Source organism: Paroedura picta, chromosome 9, assembly GCF_049243985.1.
Source record: "Paroedura picta isolate Pp20150507F chromosome 9, Ppicta_v3.0, whole genome shotgun sequence".
NCBI classification, from domain to species: Eukaryota; Metazoa; Chordata; class Lepidosauria; order Squamata; family Gekkonidae; genus Paroedura; species Paroedura picta.
In genome coordinates, this window is record NC_135377.1 from 11,074,181 (window position 1) to 11,092,914 (window position 18,734).

The 18,734-nt window shown below is 48.0% G+C and overlaps 1 protein-coding gene across 1 annotated transcript; it reads right to left on the reverse strand.

Annotated features, from left to right (window-relative positions):
- Positions 1-361: 361 nt before the first annotated feature.
- FAM83A (family with sequence similarity 83 member A) lies at positions 362-17,942 on the reverse strand. Its single transcript, XM_077351571.1, has 4 exons — positions 17,446-17,942; positions 15,983-16,150; positions 9,324-9,448; positions 362-3,612 (listed from the first exon to the last, which is right to left on the reverse strand). Exons 1-4 carry the CDS (start codon positions 17,926-17,928, stop codon positions 3,066-3,068), a joined length of 1,323 nt encoding a protein of 440 aa, XP_077207686.1. The 5' UTR covers positions 17,929-17,942; the 3' UTR covers positions 362-3,065.
- Positions 17,943-18,734: the final 792 nt, after the last annotated feature.

Below are 18,734 nucleotides of genomic sequence, written 5' to 3' on the forward strand. Positions count from 1 at the left end.
TCATATAATGGTTTCAGGCTTTGCCTCCCAGCCTCTTAATAGCTCAGGCATTCTTACTGGGATCAGACAGGCGATGCATTTCCCAGACCTGTTAGATGGTTAATTGATGGCTGGTTCGGTGTGTTTGTGCCCCAAACGGACTCCCCAAGTACCAGTCTACCTTGTGTGAGGATACGTATGCATCTCCCTGGATAGTTTTGATGCAGTTCCTATGTAGTGTAATTTCTGACCCACCAATACCAATGCAGCCTCCACCCCAGCACCCAGTCATGCAGGGGTGCCAGTTTGGGGTTGGGAAATTCCTGAAGGGTTTTTTTTTGGGGGGGGGTGATGCTTGGGGAGGAGAGAGAGAGATCCCACCTTCCGAAGCAGCCATTTTCTCCAGGGGAAACGATCTCCGTAACCTAGAGACCCATTGTAATTCTGGGAGATCTCCAGCCAGCACCTGGAAACTGGCAAGCCTGCTAGTGGGCGGTGGCTCATTAGGAACTCAGGATATCAGGTGTGAGAAGGGAGCTTGTCAAGATCTTGCATAAGTGTGTGGGGTGGGGTTCCGACATCGGGGAGGCCGTATGAGGTATCCGGTCGGCTGTGGCGGCTGGGTGGCTTTATGAGTCTGCAGGCTGACTGTGGCTCAATGGGGGTGGAGTGGCAGTGAATGGCTGGGGAGAGAGAGGTCCGGGACTAGGCCTGATTTGGTACCACGGCCAGGACCACAAGTATCCCGGCTCTGGTCTTAATGGGCTAGAACCTCCCCCACATCCCCGGATGCCCCTCCTACAGAATAGCCATTTGCGGAATAGCACAGCAGAGGCTGAACGAGAGGTTTTTAGCCAGCAAAGAATGCAGTGTTATTGCTAAACTGGGCCCACCCAGCCAGAACTAGGAAGCGAAGACTCCCCTTGGTGTACATCTGCAGCTTCTTGTATTTCTATTGAGGCTTTGGTAGCATGCAAAGGACAGCTGCACGGACTAAGATTGATTTGGTTATTTGTCATATTTTGAATTTGCCTGACCAGCCGGATCCCCTCAGATCTCAGAAGCTAATCAGGGTTTGTCCTGCTTCAAATGCAGATGGCAGGCCAGGGTTGGGCTGCAGACAGGCAGGGGCAAACCACCTCCGAGCATCTCCAGATGAAAAACGGAGCAACCTTGACTCTGATTGCCAGATTATCTCGATGCTCGTGGCTGTTTTCTGACAAGGGTACTGTTTGGCTTTTTAGTCATAACATTTAAAAACCCTTTTCTACTAATTTCTACAAGTCATAGAATTATAGAGTTGGAGGGGACGTCCTGGGTCATCTAGTCCAACCCCCTGCACTATGCAGGACACTCACAACCCCATCGCTCATCCACTGTGACCTGTCACCCTCTTGAAGCTTCACAGAATCAGCCTCTGTTTTAAAATTTCCAAAGATGAACCCACCACCTCCCGAGGAAGCCTGTTCCACTGGGAAACCACTGACTGTCAGGAACTTCTTCCGGATGCTTAGAGGGAATTTCTTTTGAATTAATTTCCTCCTACTGGTTCTGGTCCATCCCTCCGAGGCAAAAGAGAACAGCTCTGCTCCATCCTCTACATGGTACCCTTTTAAATACTTAAAGATGGCTATCGTATCACCTCTCCAGGCTAAACAGACCAAGTCTTGAATTGCATTCAGGAGTTTCCAGGATTTTCTTCAATTTCACCCTCTCTCTCTCTCTCTCTCTCTGTATGGAGGGGGGATTAGAACGTGTATCTTCTCCATTTTGCCTTGGTCTTGAAATTTTGGCTCAAGCGATCCGACTACTCATCGACGCGTAATCCACACGAATCCAAAATGCTTCTTCAATGTTTTATTTGCCATACGAAAACAGTAAGGAAAGGAAGAGCCATTAGATTCATTTGGTCATTCTAGATGGGTAGCTAGTGACGTTATTTTGTGCTAGCAGCAAATTAAAACTGGAGTCCAGGGGCAGCAGCACCTTGAAGCCTTAGCCTGATTCCTTCTAGCATGCATTTTTCTGATTTGCAACGCAGTTCCTCAGGGGCACGGCCTTCGGTAGCAGCTCCTGCCTGCTGCTCTTGGGGTTGATGCATCAGCTGAAGAGACGGGCGCTTTAGGCATCTGACAAAATAAGCTTAGGCTCCCAGGAGTTTATACACATGGGAGTGCCATCAAATTGCGACCTATTTACAAGGACCCCAGCAAGGGGCTTTCTAAACAGGCATGAAGCAGAGTCTGCCTTCCTCTGCAGAGTCTTTTTGGGTGGTTCCCTATCCAAATGCCAACCGTGGCCGACCCTGCTTGGCTTCAAGGCAGGTGAGAAGAGGTGCTTTGCTGTTATCTGCCTCCACAGGGGCCTCCTTGGTGGTCTCCCACCCAAGAAGAAGAAGAGTTGGTTCCTATATGCTGCTTCTCTCTACCTGAAGGAGTCTCAAAGAGGCTTAAACTCGCCTTCCCTTTCTTCTCCCACAACAGACACCCTGTGAGGTGGGTGAGGCTGAGAGAACCCTGATATTACTGAAGAAGAAGAGTTGGTTCTTATATGCTGCTTTTCTCTACCTGAAGGAGTCTCAAAGTGGCTTACATTCGCCGTCCCTTTCCTCTCCCCACAACAGACACCCTGTGAGGTGGGTGAAGCTGAGGGAGCCCTGATATTACTGCTCCATCAGAACAGCTTTATCAGTGCTGTGGTGAGGCCAAGGTCACCCAGCCGGCTACAAGTGGAGGAGGAGCGGGGAATCAAACGTGGCTCGCCAGATTAGAGTCCACTGCTCTTCAACCACTTCACCATGCTGGCACTCTGAGAACATCTTAGGTATGCTTGCAAGAGACATTGAATCACCCAGAAGACTCTTGCAATACGTTTCTCCCCTCATGCCTTACTCAGATTCCCCCACCCCCGGGTATGAGCTTGTCAGAGCTTTGAAGCTAAGCTGGGTCGGTCCTGGTTATCATTTGAATGGGAGACCACCAAGGAGGTGGAGATGGCCAGCCACCTCTGCTCCTCTCTTGCCCTAAGTTGGTTGTGACTTGACGGCTCTCGATTCTTTTAGACACTACCATCCCCCTCTCCCCCAGTCATCTGATCAAGTTCACTTTCTGAAGACACCTCCAGACTGGATTCAGCGGACCCCTGTTGACTTCCTCTGGCCAGATTCTCATGGACCTGTACAGGTTCACACTGTTGTAAAGGGTCGCTGGTGAATCGGTGATGTACTTCCGCTGGTAGTAGTTGACCTGGACGCTGCTCGGCGGTGGGGTCGTCTTGAACGGGGTGTAGCTCTGGAAAGGGTGGGCTCTGTTGAGTGGAGGAGGGGAAAGGGGTTGGCCGTTGTAAGCCGGAGACCGGGGAGGCTGCTTGGGCGGCGAGGAGCTGTGGTTTGACCCGCTGCTGCTCAGATCTGACCGGGTGTGGGTTCTTCCTCGGCCGCTGCTGAGGCTGCCCTGGGTAGCCGCCGTGGTCTCGTTGAGCAAGACGCGCGTGGTGTGTGACGGGGGCCTCAGGCCGGCCACGGGCTTGGAAGAGGCATAGAGGTGGCGGAACTCTTCGTCAAACAGCTCCACCACCTGGCCGGTGAACTTGGAGAGGAAGTTGCGGTGGACCTGGCCGCACAGCCACGTGAAGCTAGTGGGAAGAAGAATGAAACGTGGGTACTGTGATGGGCGGAAGTGACTTTGATTACGACAGGTTTTATCAACAGGGGTTTCATGAAAACCTGGGGTTTCTCAATGGCTCTGGAAGGGTTTCCTGATTGGGTGGGGGCTAAATAATTTTTAAGATATGTTTGAATTTTTTAAAAAGTCTTATCAGGTGATATGGCCATATGTAGTGATGCTGACATGCCCCCCCTCCCAAAGTGACCAATGATGGGCCTGGAGGGGGTTGAAAGGGGGAAAGGCCCCGGTTTTAAAAATCCTTGCTGGCTGAGACTTGTTGCACATGGTAGCACCTGGATTCTAGAGAGTTTAGTACTCTTATTTTAATATAACTGCAATGGGGGCATGGGGGGGCGGGCGATGTCTGCCCCAGCCCTGTTCCCAGACCAGCAGAGTAGGCTGCTAGGCTGTTTCTGGTGTTGGGGGAGCGGGGGCAACAGGGCATGATGTCACATCCAGTGGGAGTGTCTGGGTGATGTCACTTCTGGTGACATGTGACTTCCAGGGGCATGGCAAGGACGTGTGCCCTGCTGATCACTTCCAAAGTTTCTCGAAGCCTGAAGAATTTTTCAGAAGTTTCTCAACAGTAAAAAAAGTTGCGAAAAGCTGGGGGATGAATTAAATGGCCAGCAATTTGCTTCACTATGGTTTCTGGCTTACTGCCCATTAGGCCTTTGCCATGTTTTTAAATTAAAAAAACGGTATTGCCAAATATGTTGCCTGCATTTTCTTATCTTCTCTGCAAGTAAGAACACGGGGTAGGCTTTTTTGTTTGTTTGAGGAAAGGTAAATCCAGGGAAATGATCTGCAAATCCTCTTGAGGAGTGTTTGGGGCCCTTGCGCCTTACCCCTATCCCCACGGCAGATCGTATTTAATCAGAAGAGAAAATCCACATCAAAAAATCAGTATTCAGCCCCTTCCCCCTCGCCGCCCATGGTCATGGCCTATTTTCAGGCTTGAGGTGGGAACTTCAGGTTTGGGCAAAACTTTGCTCTGAATAAGCAACACGGTGTTTCCAGAAGTTGCTTAATACCCCCTATTATTTTCAAGCTGAAACATATGTATTAGGGAAAAGCAAACAAGGGTGTGAAAGAGATCTGTCCAGCCCAAAGCAAGCTCGGTTCTTGATAGAAATCTTCCTGGAACAAATCCAGGATGTTTGTTTCAAGGAATTCACACACTGCTGCATATTTTGTTATGTTTGCCACTCCCTAAACATGATTCTTGCCATTCGAGAGAGAAAGAGAGAGCTAGCACTCTGTTAAACAGTTCATGAAATCCCAGGATCATAGAGTTGGAGGGGTCATCTAGTCCAACCCCCAGCAGAATGCAGGAAATTCACAACTACATGCCCACCTACAGTGACTCCAATTCCATGCCCAGATGATGACCCCCACCCAGACCAGAAACCATGGGCTGTCTGGTCTGGAGAGAATTCGCCTCCCGACACCTACATGGCGATTGGCATTTCCCTGGGAATGCAAGGAAGGGCCACAAGAGCCAAGCACCGACCCAATCCCCTCTACCCATCCATTCCCAGTCTACCTACGTTCACAGAATCAGCATCTCTGCCAAAGGACTCTCTAGCCCAGGCTTTCTCAATCCTGGGGTTTCTTGACGGCCCTAGAAAGGTTTCCCAAATGGGTGGGGGTTAATTAATTTTTAATATATTTTAAAAATTTGTTAAACATTTATTGGGTGATATGAACATATGTGGTCATGTCAACCCACCCACCCCTCCCAAAATGGCCAGTGATGAACATGGAGGGGGCGGGAAGGGGAGGGACCCCAGGTGGGCAGGTACACAGCTATAATTCCTAACTATATTCTGCAGGATTGAGCCACTTCTTGGGTTTCTCAAAGCCTGAAGAATTTTTCAGGGGATTCTCAATGGAAAACAAGCTGAGAAAGGCTGATCTAGACTCTGCTTAAATACTTCCAAAGAAGGAGAAACTGCCACCTGTTGAGGAAGCCCGTTCCACTGAGGAACTGCTCCCACTGTCAGGAACTTCTTCCGGATGTTTAGCCAAAATTCTTTGGAATTAATTTCATCCCATTGGTTCTGATCCAACCGAAAACAACTCTGCTCCATCCTCTCTGCGACAGCCCTTCAAGTACTTGAAGATAGTTATCATACTACCTCTTAGTCATTTCCTCTCCAGGCTAAACAGACCTTTACTCATACATCTTGGTCTCCAGACCCCTCACCATGTTCTCTGGCTGCAGGCAAAAGAACAAAAAGTCTTCTACCACTTAAAAGACACCCTGACCTCAATGACCCCAGCTAACCCCATCTTGTCTGATCTTGGAAGCTAGGCAGGGTCAACCCTGCTTAGTGTTTGGATGGGAGACCACCAAGGAAGTCCAGGGTCATGACGCAGAGGCAGGCCATGACAAACCACCCTTGAACGTCACTTGCCGTGAAACCCTTCAGGGTGGCCATAAATCAGATGTGACTAGGGAGCCCTTTCCCCCACCACCAGCTAAAAGACTAACACCTTCACTGTGGCCTAAGCTGTCGTACGCAATAACCCCCTTTGTCAGCTGCATGAAAGGTGGCATTCAGGCGACAGACGTGCCTAGGATGATGAACGGCAGAAGGGTGGGGGAGGCATTGCAGCAAAAAAGACAGATGTAGGACCAGTTTATCAGGACAAGGCGGTCTTGCATGACAGTGCAGGCGACAGGAATGCCGGGTGAATCAGAGCAGGATCAATCCCAAGTCCCAAACTGCTGTTTGTTGAGTGGTGGAAAACATCTAGACCACACGTCCCCAACCTGGCGCCCATTAACACCTTTCCTCTTTCCCACCAATTATTTTTGGAAAGTGGGTGAGGTCAGGGGAGGGGCCTTTGCCCAGGAAGACCTCTGATTGTCCACTGGGGATTTGATTGGCTATGTAGTTTAAAAAAAATACTGGTGTGTACCCGCTTCTACCCCAGCACTTCATCTCTTGCGCCAGCTGTGTTGTGGCCGCCATTTTATGTCTGCACCTACCATGCCGGGTCAAAACTACAAAGGCATCTACAAGCTCAAAAAGGTCATGGAACTCGGGCCTGGGCCCCTTCCGCACACGTTAGATAATGCACTTTCAATGCACTTCGGAAGTAGATTTTCCTGTTCCACACAGGAAAATACAGCTGCAGAAGCACACTGAAAGTACATTATCCGTGTGTGCGGAATGAGCCCTGGACAGCCTGTATGTTTCCTCAATGAAATCACGGGGGGGGGGGGGAGGGGGAGAAAGACGACGTCGTGTATCTTCCAAAACCACATGGGAGGAAAAAGATTAACCCTCTCCCCCTTCTCTAATCTTCATCCACCACCACCCCCTTAAGCATCCTTCTGCTCTTCCACAGAACTCCCAGCATAACTCTGGCTCTCCTGAGTGCTGCCTTTTGTATTTAGGAATCTGCAGGCTATTTGCTTTGCATTTATGAACTCCAGCCAGCTTTGCTGGATCTCTCTGGCTCGCTGCCTGTCCTGGCATTGCAGAATGCTTAGGTGGCAGGAGAAGCTATTTGGTTGGCGTTGCCATGCGCCAGGCCTTGCAAGCAAACTGCTGAGCTGATGCTTTTCGTGTCTGAGTTCACTCTTACTCACTGGGTCTTCCAGCCTAGGACCAGACAGCTACCTGGAGCTGAAATACAGTTGCTGCAATACCTATCAAGAACTTTGCAGCATGGCGGTTTATTGAGTTTGACAAGCAGACGCTGGGTGTAGCCAGAATTGAGCAAGCTTTTGTTTGTGGGTACCAGTCGTAGGATGACAGGCCTGGAAGGCCGTCCCTCGCAGCGAATTCTCGCTGTGCATTCTTGATCACTTCAGCCCACCCTGTAGCGCCAGCCAGCTGCCAACGACCCATGAAACGAATGTCAAAGTTACTCAGTTGAAATCTGCTTTGCAGCTGCAGGCTCTGTGTGACTCCTCAGCCTTGCATTTTGATGTCTAGTTTGTTCAGTGCAGAATTGTGTGGGTCTATCATTCATTCATTCATTCATTCATTCATTCATTCATTCATTCCCAGATTCTGCACAGTGAAAGAACTGCTTGCAGGCTGCAGGGACCTTCCTGGTTTAAAGAAATACTCCTGTGAGCTAAAAGCACCCACCCAATGAGGAAGATACCTGCTGTCTCTCTGCATGTTGTTCTGCTCCAGCCTAACTTCCTCCCTCCCTCCCTCTTCTTCTGGAGTGTCTTGTCCGCTTAGGAACATCCAGTTGCAAATTATCACCATGGCTCATCATTCAGAATGTGAATACACCCTTGGGCACCTCTTTTAACAGAGTACAAACTGCCAAGGCAGAGATGTTGCAGAATAACCTGACCTCAAGGAGGCTGCTCCATGTCTCTGCAAGAGTCACTGTTCTTGACTTGCTCCCTTCAAGTCGGAACGCACATATGGATCAGGAACTCACAGGGAAAGGGAGACCTCCAATAAACGTGAATTATTCAGAACTGTATAGTTTAGCACCTGAGATTAAATCCCCCTCCCCATTGTAGTAAAATATTACTCCGTTTAGCTGCTAGCTTGCTGCTTTGGGGGAATCAAAGCCTGTTCAATGGGGTAGCCACCCTCTCTGCCCTATAGTAGAGTTTGTATAAATGGCTGGCCTCACTAACCTTTTCACTTAATCCAAAAGGACAGAAAGAGAAAAGGCATTTTAGTCCCAATGGAATTAATAAACATTAACTAAGCACTTAGGGGAAGGGTGGCTTGAAGGTATACTATTTGTTTTGCATGCAGAAAGTCCTGGGTTCGATCCCTCCTGACACCCACAATTTAAAGCAGCCACGCTCAACCATTTTTTTGGCCGGCATCCTCTTCTTAATGCTGCACAGTACTTGCTGGCCTGGTTATGTAAAATGTTCAAAAAACAAGTTATTCCAATCCAGTGGATAGTTGCGTAAAACCTCCTGCTACCCAGTCTTGTTTTCCCACTGTTGCTTCTCCCCCCCCTTCCTCTTTTTGCTCCCTTCTATTCCCTCCCTAAGAGCCTCTTGTGGTGCAGAGTGGTAAGGCAGCGACATGCTGTCTGAATCTGTCTGCCCATGAGGCTGGGAGTTCAATCCCAGCAGCCAGCTCAAGGTTGACTCAGCCTTCCATCCTTCCGAGGTCAGTAAAATGAGTACCCAGCTTGCTGGGGGGTAAACGGTAATGACTGGGGAAGGCACTGGCAAACCACCCTGTATTGAGTCTGCCATGAAAACGCTAGAGGGCGTCACCCCAAGGGTCAGACATGACTTGGTGCTTGCACAGGGGATACCTTTACCTTTACCTTTACCTTTATTCCCTCCATCTCTTCTTCCAGCCTCTGCAGGCCGTGAGAATCAGGAGAGCGGTGCAGAATATCCCTGTGATGGCCTTTCTAGCATGGGTTGCAGTGGTGCCCCTTGGCTCGGAAGGGCAAGTGGAGAGTTCTCCCTGGTGCCATTTTGAAATATAAAGGACTGAGAGTTCAGTCCCCAAATCAGGATGCATTGCGGAGCAGTTTGCAGCTCTGCCGATGCTTTTTCCAAATTCAAGAAAGAATGCTTGGGCAGCTCGAAATTGTTGCCTTTGTCTGCTCACCAGAGAACAACGGCTGGTCTCATCAGGTGCCAAACACACGCTAAGGACCTGCAGTGTGGCTCAAGGGACTGCCTTGACCTGAACTCTGTTACACAACTGTTCTTACCTGTATGAACCGGAGAGGACATATCTCCAGTCGGAGATGATGAATTTTTCTTGGATTTGCCCGGAGAATTTCCGGCCTGATTTAGCACAATAAACTTCTCCAGTAACGCTTCGCACGGAAATATTCTGTCAAGAGCAAAGAACATGACATAATCGTCTATTAATGCTGATGCTTGTAAATGCTGCTTGCATTCTAATACTTTCCTGGCTGCCACTATCAATCCTTCCCTCTGAGAATTATTAGTGTACTAGAATTAAAGTCCGTTGCATAGGTGCGGGCCAGTGCATTGGTTTGGGGGTGGGGGTGGGGGTGGGGTGGTGGACAGTCTCCTCTTCCTCCCCGCCACCCCTAAGAGCCCCAGCGAGGGCCGTGGCTGGGCTTTAGGGGGGAGGGGGAAGTGGGTGCCATTCATCTCTCCCTCCCAACCACCCCCCAGAGCCCTGCCAAGGGCTAAGGAGGCTACAATGGGGCTTTAGGGGGCAGAGGGAGGTGGCCGCCAGTCCCCTCTCCCTCCCAACTACTCCCAAGAGCCCTCCTGGTGACAGGGCTTCTCAGCCCACCGGTCAGTGCGGGTGGGAACTCCATGGCTTGCTGGAGCCGCACCTGGAGCTGCACCAACCTATGTCCTTGGTAGCAGGCAGGGGCATACTGGCACCCATAGCACCAGATTGCCCCTGACTGGGTGGGCGGGGTTGCGTCCTGATTGGCCCATGGACTGGAAGGGAAGTCCACACACGGGCCGCCCACCATGGCCTTGCACAAATATTAAACAGCTGAAAGCTGTTTCAGATGGGTATACATGGTTGGGGGGGGGAGACACAATCCCTAATGTGATGGTTTCAGACGTATGTTCCTGGCTGCCGCTGCAACCACAGCCCCCTCCTGCAGTGGGCGGATGATTTGAATATATGATGGGAGGACATCCATGGAAACCTGTATTTTGGCTAGCTCTGTGCTAGTTATGGGCAAGGTCACATCCCAAGTTCCAAGACTGAGGATACGTCAGGATGAATATTCTTATGCGGGATTAGTCACAACTGTGTTTCCGGGGGATATCCATACACAACGTGTGTGAAATAACACGGACTGTGGGACAAACACACATGGCATGGCCACTTGTGCATTATATTGGAATGCACAAGTGGCCCTCAATGCTCCACTCACAGCTAGCGTAAAGGGTAAGCATTGCTGGGTGCCTCCCAAGGCCTACAGGCTGGTAGAGGGTCCATCCCTGAGTGGATATGGCAGCTCCACTTCCCTGCCTGGGAAACATACTCAGTGACGTTGGAAGAAGAAGAAGAGTTGGTTTGTATACCCCACTTTTCACTACCCGAAGGAGTCTCAAAGCAGTTTCCAATCGCCTTCCCTTCCTCTCCCCACAGCAGGCACCGTGTGAGGCGGGTAAGGCTGAGAGAGCTCTGTCAGGACTGCTCTGTGAGAACAGTACTATCAGGGCTGTGACTAGCCCAAGGTCACCCAGCTGGCTGCATGTGGAGGAGCAGGGAATCAAACCCGGCTCGCCAGATTAGAAGCCGTCGCTCTTAACCACAGGGGTAGTCAAACTGTGGCCCTCCAGATGTCCATGAACTACAGTTCCCAGTTCCCAGAAGCCCCTGCTGGCAGGGGCTTCTGGGAATTGTAGTCCATGGACATCTGGAGGGCCGCAGTTTGACTACCCCTGCACTACACCATGCTGGCCTCCACAGCTTCCTCCAGGGGGTCCTTCGTCCTGAGAAATGGGAAATCTCCCTCCAAGAGGGGTCAGCAGCCTTTTAACAATGAAAGGTCCATACGATTTCAGAATTTGTTGTGCTACTTCAGACCAACACGGCTACCCACTTGAATAGGTCCAAATGATGTCAAACTTCAGAGCATGGAGATGAATGAAGAGCCAATTAAGAAGCCTAATTGCCTAACTGAAAAGGTAGAATTTAGCATTACTGATAATTGACATGTTGATTTAATGATCTAGGAAGGTTCCACAGCCCAAATGCTGGTGTGTATGATTTAAAAAAGAAAGAAAACAAAGACACACTACAAAGGGGCCATATTTAGATACCGACAAATTTTGCAGTTGTAAATACTGAACCCAAACCAAAAGGAGATCTGTAGGCTAGATACATTTACTAAAGTATTTATTCATTGGTTTCTTCTTTGTCATGATTTCACAATTTTAATCAACAAAAGTCCCAAGAGTTATATTTTCATATTTTTCATTTCTTAAACATGATCAACAATCAAATCGGTATCCCAGGTATTTGGCCCATTTTCCTGCACCTTCGTCAGTGATTGTTAATCTTAATACTCAATTTTATTGGCCATCAAATCAGCTTCTGCTCATAGATTCTTGTCTGTAAGCACTGGGTTGTATTGTAAGTGTTGCAGTTGTAAATATTGACATTCAACAGAGTCTGGTAAGTTATATCTTGACCTCAGCTGAAAAAAATGACAAAAACTCATCTTCATAGTCTCTCCGTTGGTCCAAAATAAAAATCCCTCCTATCGGTCCAAGCCTTCCATACAAAAGAGTTCTTCCCAATTTGTAGTCTGGATGAGCCCGTAATGTTAATTTTGCAAGTGAAAATGGATCAGATTGGTATAGCTGTGACATTTTGTCGCAGTAACTACAGGAGAAATAGGATCCACCACAGCATAATAAACTGCACCTAAATAAGGGCACCAGGCAAGCTTCTAAAGGAGACCAAGAGGAAAGATCCCAGTAACAAGTACAAATTAACTATTATGCCCAATGATATTAACTAAGATTAGGGAAACCAGTTCCTCTTTCATTAAATGGGAACTGTGCCCTCATTAAGGATATCCGAGGTGGTACGGAACCCCACCTACATTCCCCAAGCAAAGTATTAATTTTATGAATATATCTATAAGGTATGTGAAAAGGAATTGCCTATAAAACATAGAATCTGAGGTATAATATTAATGGTGCATGCATTGGCCCCATAAAGGCAGGTTTAAGGTTTCCCATTGGTCCAGGTCCAAAGATATACAGTATCAGCAATCGTCTTATTGAAATTCAGTATAATCATGGGCATAATATCTCTAGGAATCAATATTCCAAGATAAACAATGGCATCTGAGCACCCCCAAATATGCACAGGCATAGCGACGTGATCAGATCTCTTCCTATTTAAAACAGTCAAACCAGTGACCGGCCTTAGGTGATTAGAACCTGGCGTATCCCATGCAAATCTCATGCGCTCTACTTGTACCATAGTTGTAACGATCTTTCAAAGACCGGAAGCAAGAACAGCCATTCCTATCTCAGCATCAAAGGTCAACAATTTGCACATTAAGTCTTTGCCTAAGGGTGATGATAGCAAATCGTGCTGGTTGTCACAGGGAAGTGAAACCTCTGTGGTCTCACAGTAAGGAATACCCAGGAACATGCTGTGATGACTTCAGTGCAGTGGCATTAATTTGCACAGGGTTCAGACTTGGATTACTGGCAGCTACTCACGTATATACTTTCCCCAAACAGCCCATTAAGCACATGCCCTTCGCATACTAGTGATTCTAGCATCATAGAATAATAGAGTTGGAAGGGATCTCCTGAGTCATCTAGTCCAACCCCCTGCACTACGCTGGACACTCTCAACCCTCTCGCTCATCCATTGTCACCTGCCACCCCTTGAACCTTCACAGAATCAGCCTCTCCGTCAGATGGCTCTCCAGCCTCTGTTTAAAAATCTCCAAAGATGGAGAACCCACCACCTCTCGAGGAAGCCTGTTCCACTGAGAAACTGCTCTGTCAGGAACTTCTTCCGGATGTTTAGACGGAATTTCTTTTGAATTAATTTCATCTCATTGGTTCTGGTCTGTCCCTCTGGGGCAAGAGAGAACAATTCTGCTCTATCCTCCATATGGCAGCCTTTTAAATACTTGAATATGGTTATCAGATCCCCTCTCAGTCGTCTCCTCTCCAGGCTAAACAGACCAAGCTCCCCAAGCAGCCCATCTACCACTCCAATAGATTTCTTGTTGGGTTTTTAAAGAGCCGTGTTGGGTTCTAAAGCTACCGGTCACAAACCCTTCCCCTAAAAGCTTACATCCCCAGCTAGGAAAGACTCGCTATTTATCTACTTCCTACCCAGCTTTTCTCCCCAAGGGAGACCCAGAACAGCATCCAGCATTCTCCTGTCCTTTGTTTTATCCTGACAACAACCTGGTCAGGTAGGTTAGGAAAAGAATGTGAACGCTCAGCAACAAGCGATCAGGAACATCCAGTGGGCCTTTCCTTGGGAAAAGCCCCATGATGACTGCTGCAGCCAGACTACGCCTGCAGATTACATTGGTGCGCCAAGATGGTTTAATGCTTTTAATGCTTTTATTGAAGTGGTTACTGTTAATGCTTTTTATGGTTTTATCAATATTATTTAACATTAATACACTTTTGCTTGTTCCTTTTGTTGCAAACCGCCCTGAGCCACTATGGAGGGTGGTAAAGGTAAAGGTAAAGGTATCCCCTGTGCAAGCACCAGGTCATGTCTGACCCTTGGGGTGATGCCCTCCAGCGTTTTCATGGCAGACTCAATACAGGGTGGTTTGCCAGTGCCTTCCGCAGTCATTACCGTTTACCCCCCAGCAAGCTGGGTACTCATTTTACCGACCTCGGAAGGATGGAAGGCTGAGTCAACCTTGAGCTGGCTGCTGGGGTCAAACTCCCAGCCTCATGGGCAGAGCTTTCAGACTGCATGTCTGCTGCCTTACCACTCTGCGCCACAAGAGGCTCTTGTGGAGGGTGGTATATATACCAAATTAAATACATCCTCACCATCATCATCACTGGCCCTACGATCCCTGGGCAGAGAGTGGATTACAGCCTTGGTCTCCCCTAAATACTATGCAACTAATAGACATCCCTGATAAAGAGGTTATTGGCCCTCTGTGTGTGGAAGTTGCAGCAGAGTTATGGTGACCGCATAGGGTTGTAAGGCAAGAGATAAGAAGAAGGGGTTTTCTCACTGCCTGCCTTCGCTTTCCTTGGTAGTCTCCTATCCAAGTAACCAGCCAAGGCTGACCTTAGTCTCAAGACTGGGCTAGCATGGCCCATTTGGATTGGGGCAATTATTTGTCTAAAGGTAAAGGTATCCCCTGTGCAAGCACCGAGTCATGTCTGACCCTTGGGGTGACGCCCTCTAGCGTTTTCATGGCAGACTCAATATGGGGTGGTTTGCCAGTGCCTTCCCCAGTCATGACCGTTTACCCCCCAGCAGCAAGCTGGGTACTCATTTTACCGACCTCGGAAGGATGGAAGGCTGAGTCAACCTTGAGCTGGCTGCTGGGATCGAACTCCCAACCTCATGGGCAAAGCTTTCAGGCAGCTGCCTTACCACTCTGCGCCACAAGAGGCTCTTTATTATTATTTGTCTACTGATGCTAAATACATGCCAAGTTTTTATTCGTGTAGAATATTTATCCTCTGTCCTTCTCACTATAGCAGGCTTTCTCACCCAGGCCTTTGTGAAACTCTGATGTTTCTTGACATCTGTGGAAGGGGTTCCCGATTGGGTGGGAGTTAATCGACTTTTAATATACTTTTCAAATTTCTTAAGCATTTATTGGGTGAGAGGACCATCTATGGTCATGTCGACCCGTGCCCCTCCCCTCCCCAAATGGCCAATGATGGGCCTGGAGGGGGTGGGAAGGGGAGGGGCCTGAGTGGGCGTGTCCACAGCTCTACTTCCCAACCCTATTCTGTACGATTGCTCCACTTCTGGGGTTTCTCGAAGCCTGAAGAATGTTTCAGGGGTTTCTCAATGGTAAAAACGTTGAGAAAGGCTGCACTATAACATCCAAGGCAGTGAGGAATTATACGAACATGAATTGCAAAATAGTGTTTGTATGGCAGCTGTGGTTTCATCTACCCCCTCTTCCCACCTCCCTCTGAGTATTGGGAGAAGGGAGAAGTTTTTTATTTTCTCCGCTTTTTTATTTTATGTTCATGAGATTGTGATTTTTTTTTATGCCTGGGGTTTTAATGGGGTTTTATTGAGATTGATGTAACCTGCCATGAACCACTGGGAACAGTGGGCAATAAATCAAAGCATAATAATAACAAAGTATAGGATAACTAAGTCCATATCTGAATTGGCCTGAAATGGGAACAGGAAAACATCCAATAAACCAGCATTTGCCGCCTTTGAACAACATCCCAAATTTGCCCCTTCCTCCGGATGCACTGAGGAATTCAATATAAAGATTAACTCTTCCCCAAACCAAAGTTGTAAGTCTCGGAGGGCCTGCAAGACGGTTATTCCTCCAGGCCTACGGTTGAGGCCAGGTAATCAATACCAAGAAAACACTGACCTTCCTACCTACAAATCAGCAAATGCACCGTCCAAAAAACTCACCAACCACCCTACAAAATTGTGATCCTTCCACTAGTTTAAGAGGGAGGTTCTCTTATATAGTTTAACATAATTGAATTAACATAATTTAATCTAATTAAAAACTTTATCAGTGTAAAGTTAATTGCATGAATCCTGTTGTTACCTGCCTTGAACCGACTGGGAAGTGCGGACTATAAAAATTAAGTCATTGTTGTTATTGTTATTATTGAAATGGGCACGATCTTACTGTGATTCGAAAGAACACGTACAAAGGCCAACCAGCCGGGAGTTTGCAATGATCAAGGGTACCTTGAATTGATCTTCCGTGACATGGAGTTTGTTGCACATTTCGGTGAAGAGCTGGAGGTTGCTGAGGTCCAGCAGCAGGTAGACAAAGACCCTCCGCTTGTTCGCGGCTTCTAAGACATCGCAGAAGATCTCGGCGTCGCTGAATACATCCATCAAAATAACCAAGACCTGGGAGGAAAAAAACAGAGCAGAAACAGAGCACTGGGAACGGAAATTTCTCAACCTTGAGAAATCAGAAGTTGGCAGCCCTAAAGATCAGCATCATGGTTGACCTTTCGGCATACTGACAATCCTTCACGTATCCTTATTTTAGTCACCTTGACAACAACCTTGTAAGGTAGGTGAATGTTTGTTTTTAAAATCCCTCTCTAATGGATTTCAAAAGTTACATAAACAAAGGTATTGCAATGTATTTTATTAGGTATGATAAACGAGAAACTGATGAACTGTTTTCTATATGACTTTTATATGTCTGTTCCTTCTATTGTGTTTTTACTCTTCTCCTTCTCGTTCCTTCTCTCTTTTTTCTTCTTTATTACTTTTTCTCCTTTTCAGGTAACCAAAAACTTTCAAAAAGTTATTTTTAAAAAGTTACATAGACATTACATCATGTAGCAATCTTGACAAAGCTATACAGTGATAAAAGTCTATTGTTAATCCAAGGGTATTTGATAGAAAATAATTCAGTCTCAACTTTTTAACCAATGCTATCTCAGATATTAGTAGATCCAGAACCATATTCATGTTAGGTAGATTAATAGTAAACCCTGATCTAGATAGGGCAGGTGTGTTTGATTTTGTTAAATCTGCCAATCAGAAGTACTGCTGGGCAGTAGCCCCCACCTGGCCACACCCACATTCTAAAAATACTTGGTGGGCACCATGTTGGGGGCCCTTGGGCTAGCCCGGGGTAGTCAAACTGCGGCCCTCCAGATGTCCATGGACTACAATCCCCAGGAGCCCCCTGCCAGCGAATGCTGGCAGGGGGCTCCTGGGAATTGTAGTCCATGGACATCTGGAGGGCCGCAGTTTGACTACCCCTGGGCTAGACTGTCAGACTAGGACAGACTAAGAATCTCTGCTCTTCCATGGGTGTTTGCTGGGCGACCTTGGAACAGTCACACTCTCAGCCTAACATGCCTCACAGGGCTGTGGGGAAGATAATATGGAGGTGAAGGAAACAATTTGAGATTTTTTTGGGTCCCCAATGGGAAGAAAAGGTAGGGCAAGTGAAGTCACAAAAGAAATACGTTTTGTGTTGCCCTGCCAACTTAGTGGAGTCACTGCTGAGCATCTCCAAAGAGAGTACTTTCTGGGGGAACTGGCTGAGCCAGAAATCATGCGACAACAGAGATCTGAGCTCTATTTCTATCTCCAGAGGCCTCCCTCAAATTTTAATACCCTGGGCCCAACCTGCCCCTATGGAAGAGCTACCCTTGCCCACCAAATTTCAATCCCCATACCTGGCTTGTCTTGTTAATGCACCGGCGTATAAGGTCTCTGATATTGCTGTTCTTATTGGTTTGGAAATACACGGTGGCGCTTGACTTCTCTTTCAGGTAGGGCTTTTCTGTGGTGCTCCAGGTGTGGAAAAGGGCCGGCTCGCTGCTTTCTGAAGCAAGTGGAAAATACGTCCCTGACTGCACGGACCTGGCGTCGTTGGTCTGCCTGGGCCCAGTTTCTCCATCGGCGTGAGCATCGTTGGCATAGTAAGGCTCCGTGGCGTTTCTCTCGATGTACCGTACTTCCTCCGAAGACAGGAAGTCCACTTCTCCCTCTTCCTCCAAGGCCTTGAAGTAGGACTGGACCCCGCCGTCCAAGAAGGCGTCGGTGGCCAGCCGCACGCTCTCGTTGTGGCTGAAATCCGCTTTGGCTGGTCGGAACGACTGGTTCTTGGCCTCCACGAGCCGTCTCCGGATCTTGCCTATGGATTTCAAGCGGTTCATGATTCCTCTCCGGGCTCGTACGCTAGACTGAAGAGACGGCTCTGGCGTGCCTCCTGTTTAAACAAAACTAATCTCACAGGCCTCCCACTTGTAAGCCATCCAGGTGTGGAGATCTCCCATCCAGCACCTGGATGGGCTACGCTGCAAACGCACTTGTCAAGAGCCTCATTTGTTAAAGAAAACAAACAGCCCTCGGGGCCTGAGGTGCATTACCCCAGCCAGCTTTCTCCTGATATAGATAGCTTAAGACAATGCACTTCAAGTAGGATTGCTTTCCAAGTGCCATCAGATTGATATATTTTGCTTGTCTGAGAAAGTTACACCTTCTCCCCCCAGGGAACAGGAAAGAAAGATTCAGCGTATCATCATCCAAGTCTGATTTCATCAGGTGATTACCCCTTCCCTGTCACTCACTCTGACACGGCAGGTATGAAGGAGACACTGCGGTCACACAAGCCCATTTCTGAACAGCTCGGCACAATTTCCAAACGGGCTTAGGGAGTGCGGCAGTTCCGACAGAATTTATTATTATGGAGCAGATCTGCAAGGACACTCTGCAACGTCAGGCCAATGCAGCCTTTCTTAACATAATTACAATTGACAAACCCTTGAAATATTCTTCAGGCTTTGAGAAACCCCAGATTGTGCAGAATATGGTTGGGAAGCAGAGCTCTGCACGCCTACCTGGGGCCTCCCCCCTTCCAGTCAATGGCCATTTTGGGAGAGGGGGTCAACATAACCATATATCACCTGATAAATGTTTAACAAATTTAGAAATTGGACTAAAAATCAATTAACTGCCACCC

Excerpts from the sequence above, each read along its gene's own strand:
- FAM83A (XM_077351571.1), bottom strand. The coding sequence starts at position 17,928 with ATGAACCGCTTGAAATCCATAGGCAAGATCCGGAGACGGCTCGTGGAG. Across the intron at positions 16,151-17,445 it reads GCATTAACAAGACAAGCCAG|GTCTTGGTTATTTTGATGGA; the intron begins GTATGGGGATTG and ends TTTTCCTCCCAG. Across the intron at positions 9,449-15,982 it reads TCACGGAAGATCAATTCAAG|AATATTTCCGTGCGAAGCGT; the intron begins GTACCCTTGATC and ends TGCTCTTGACAG.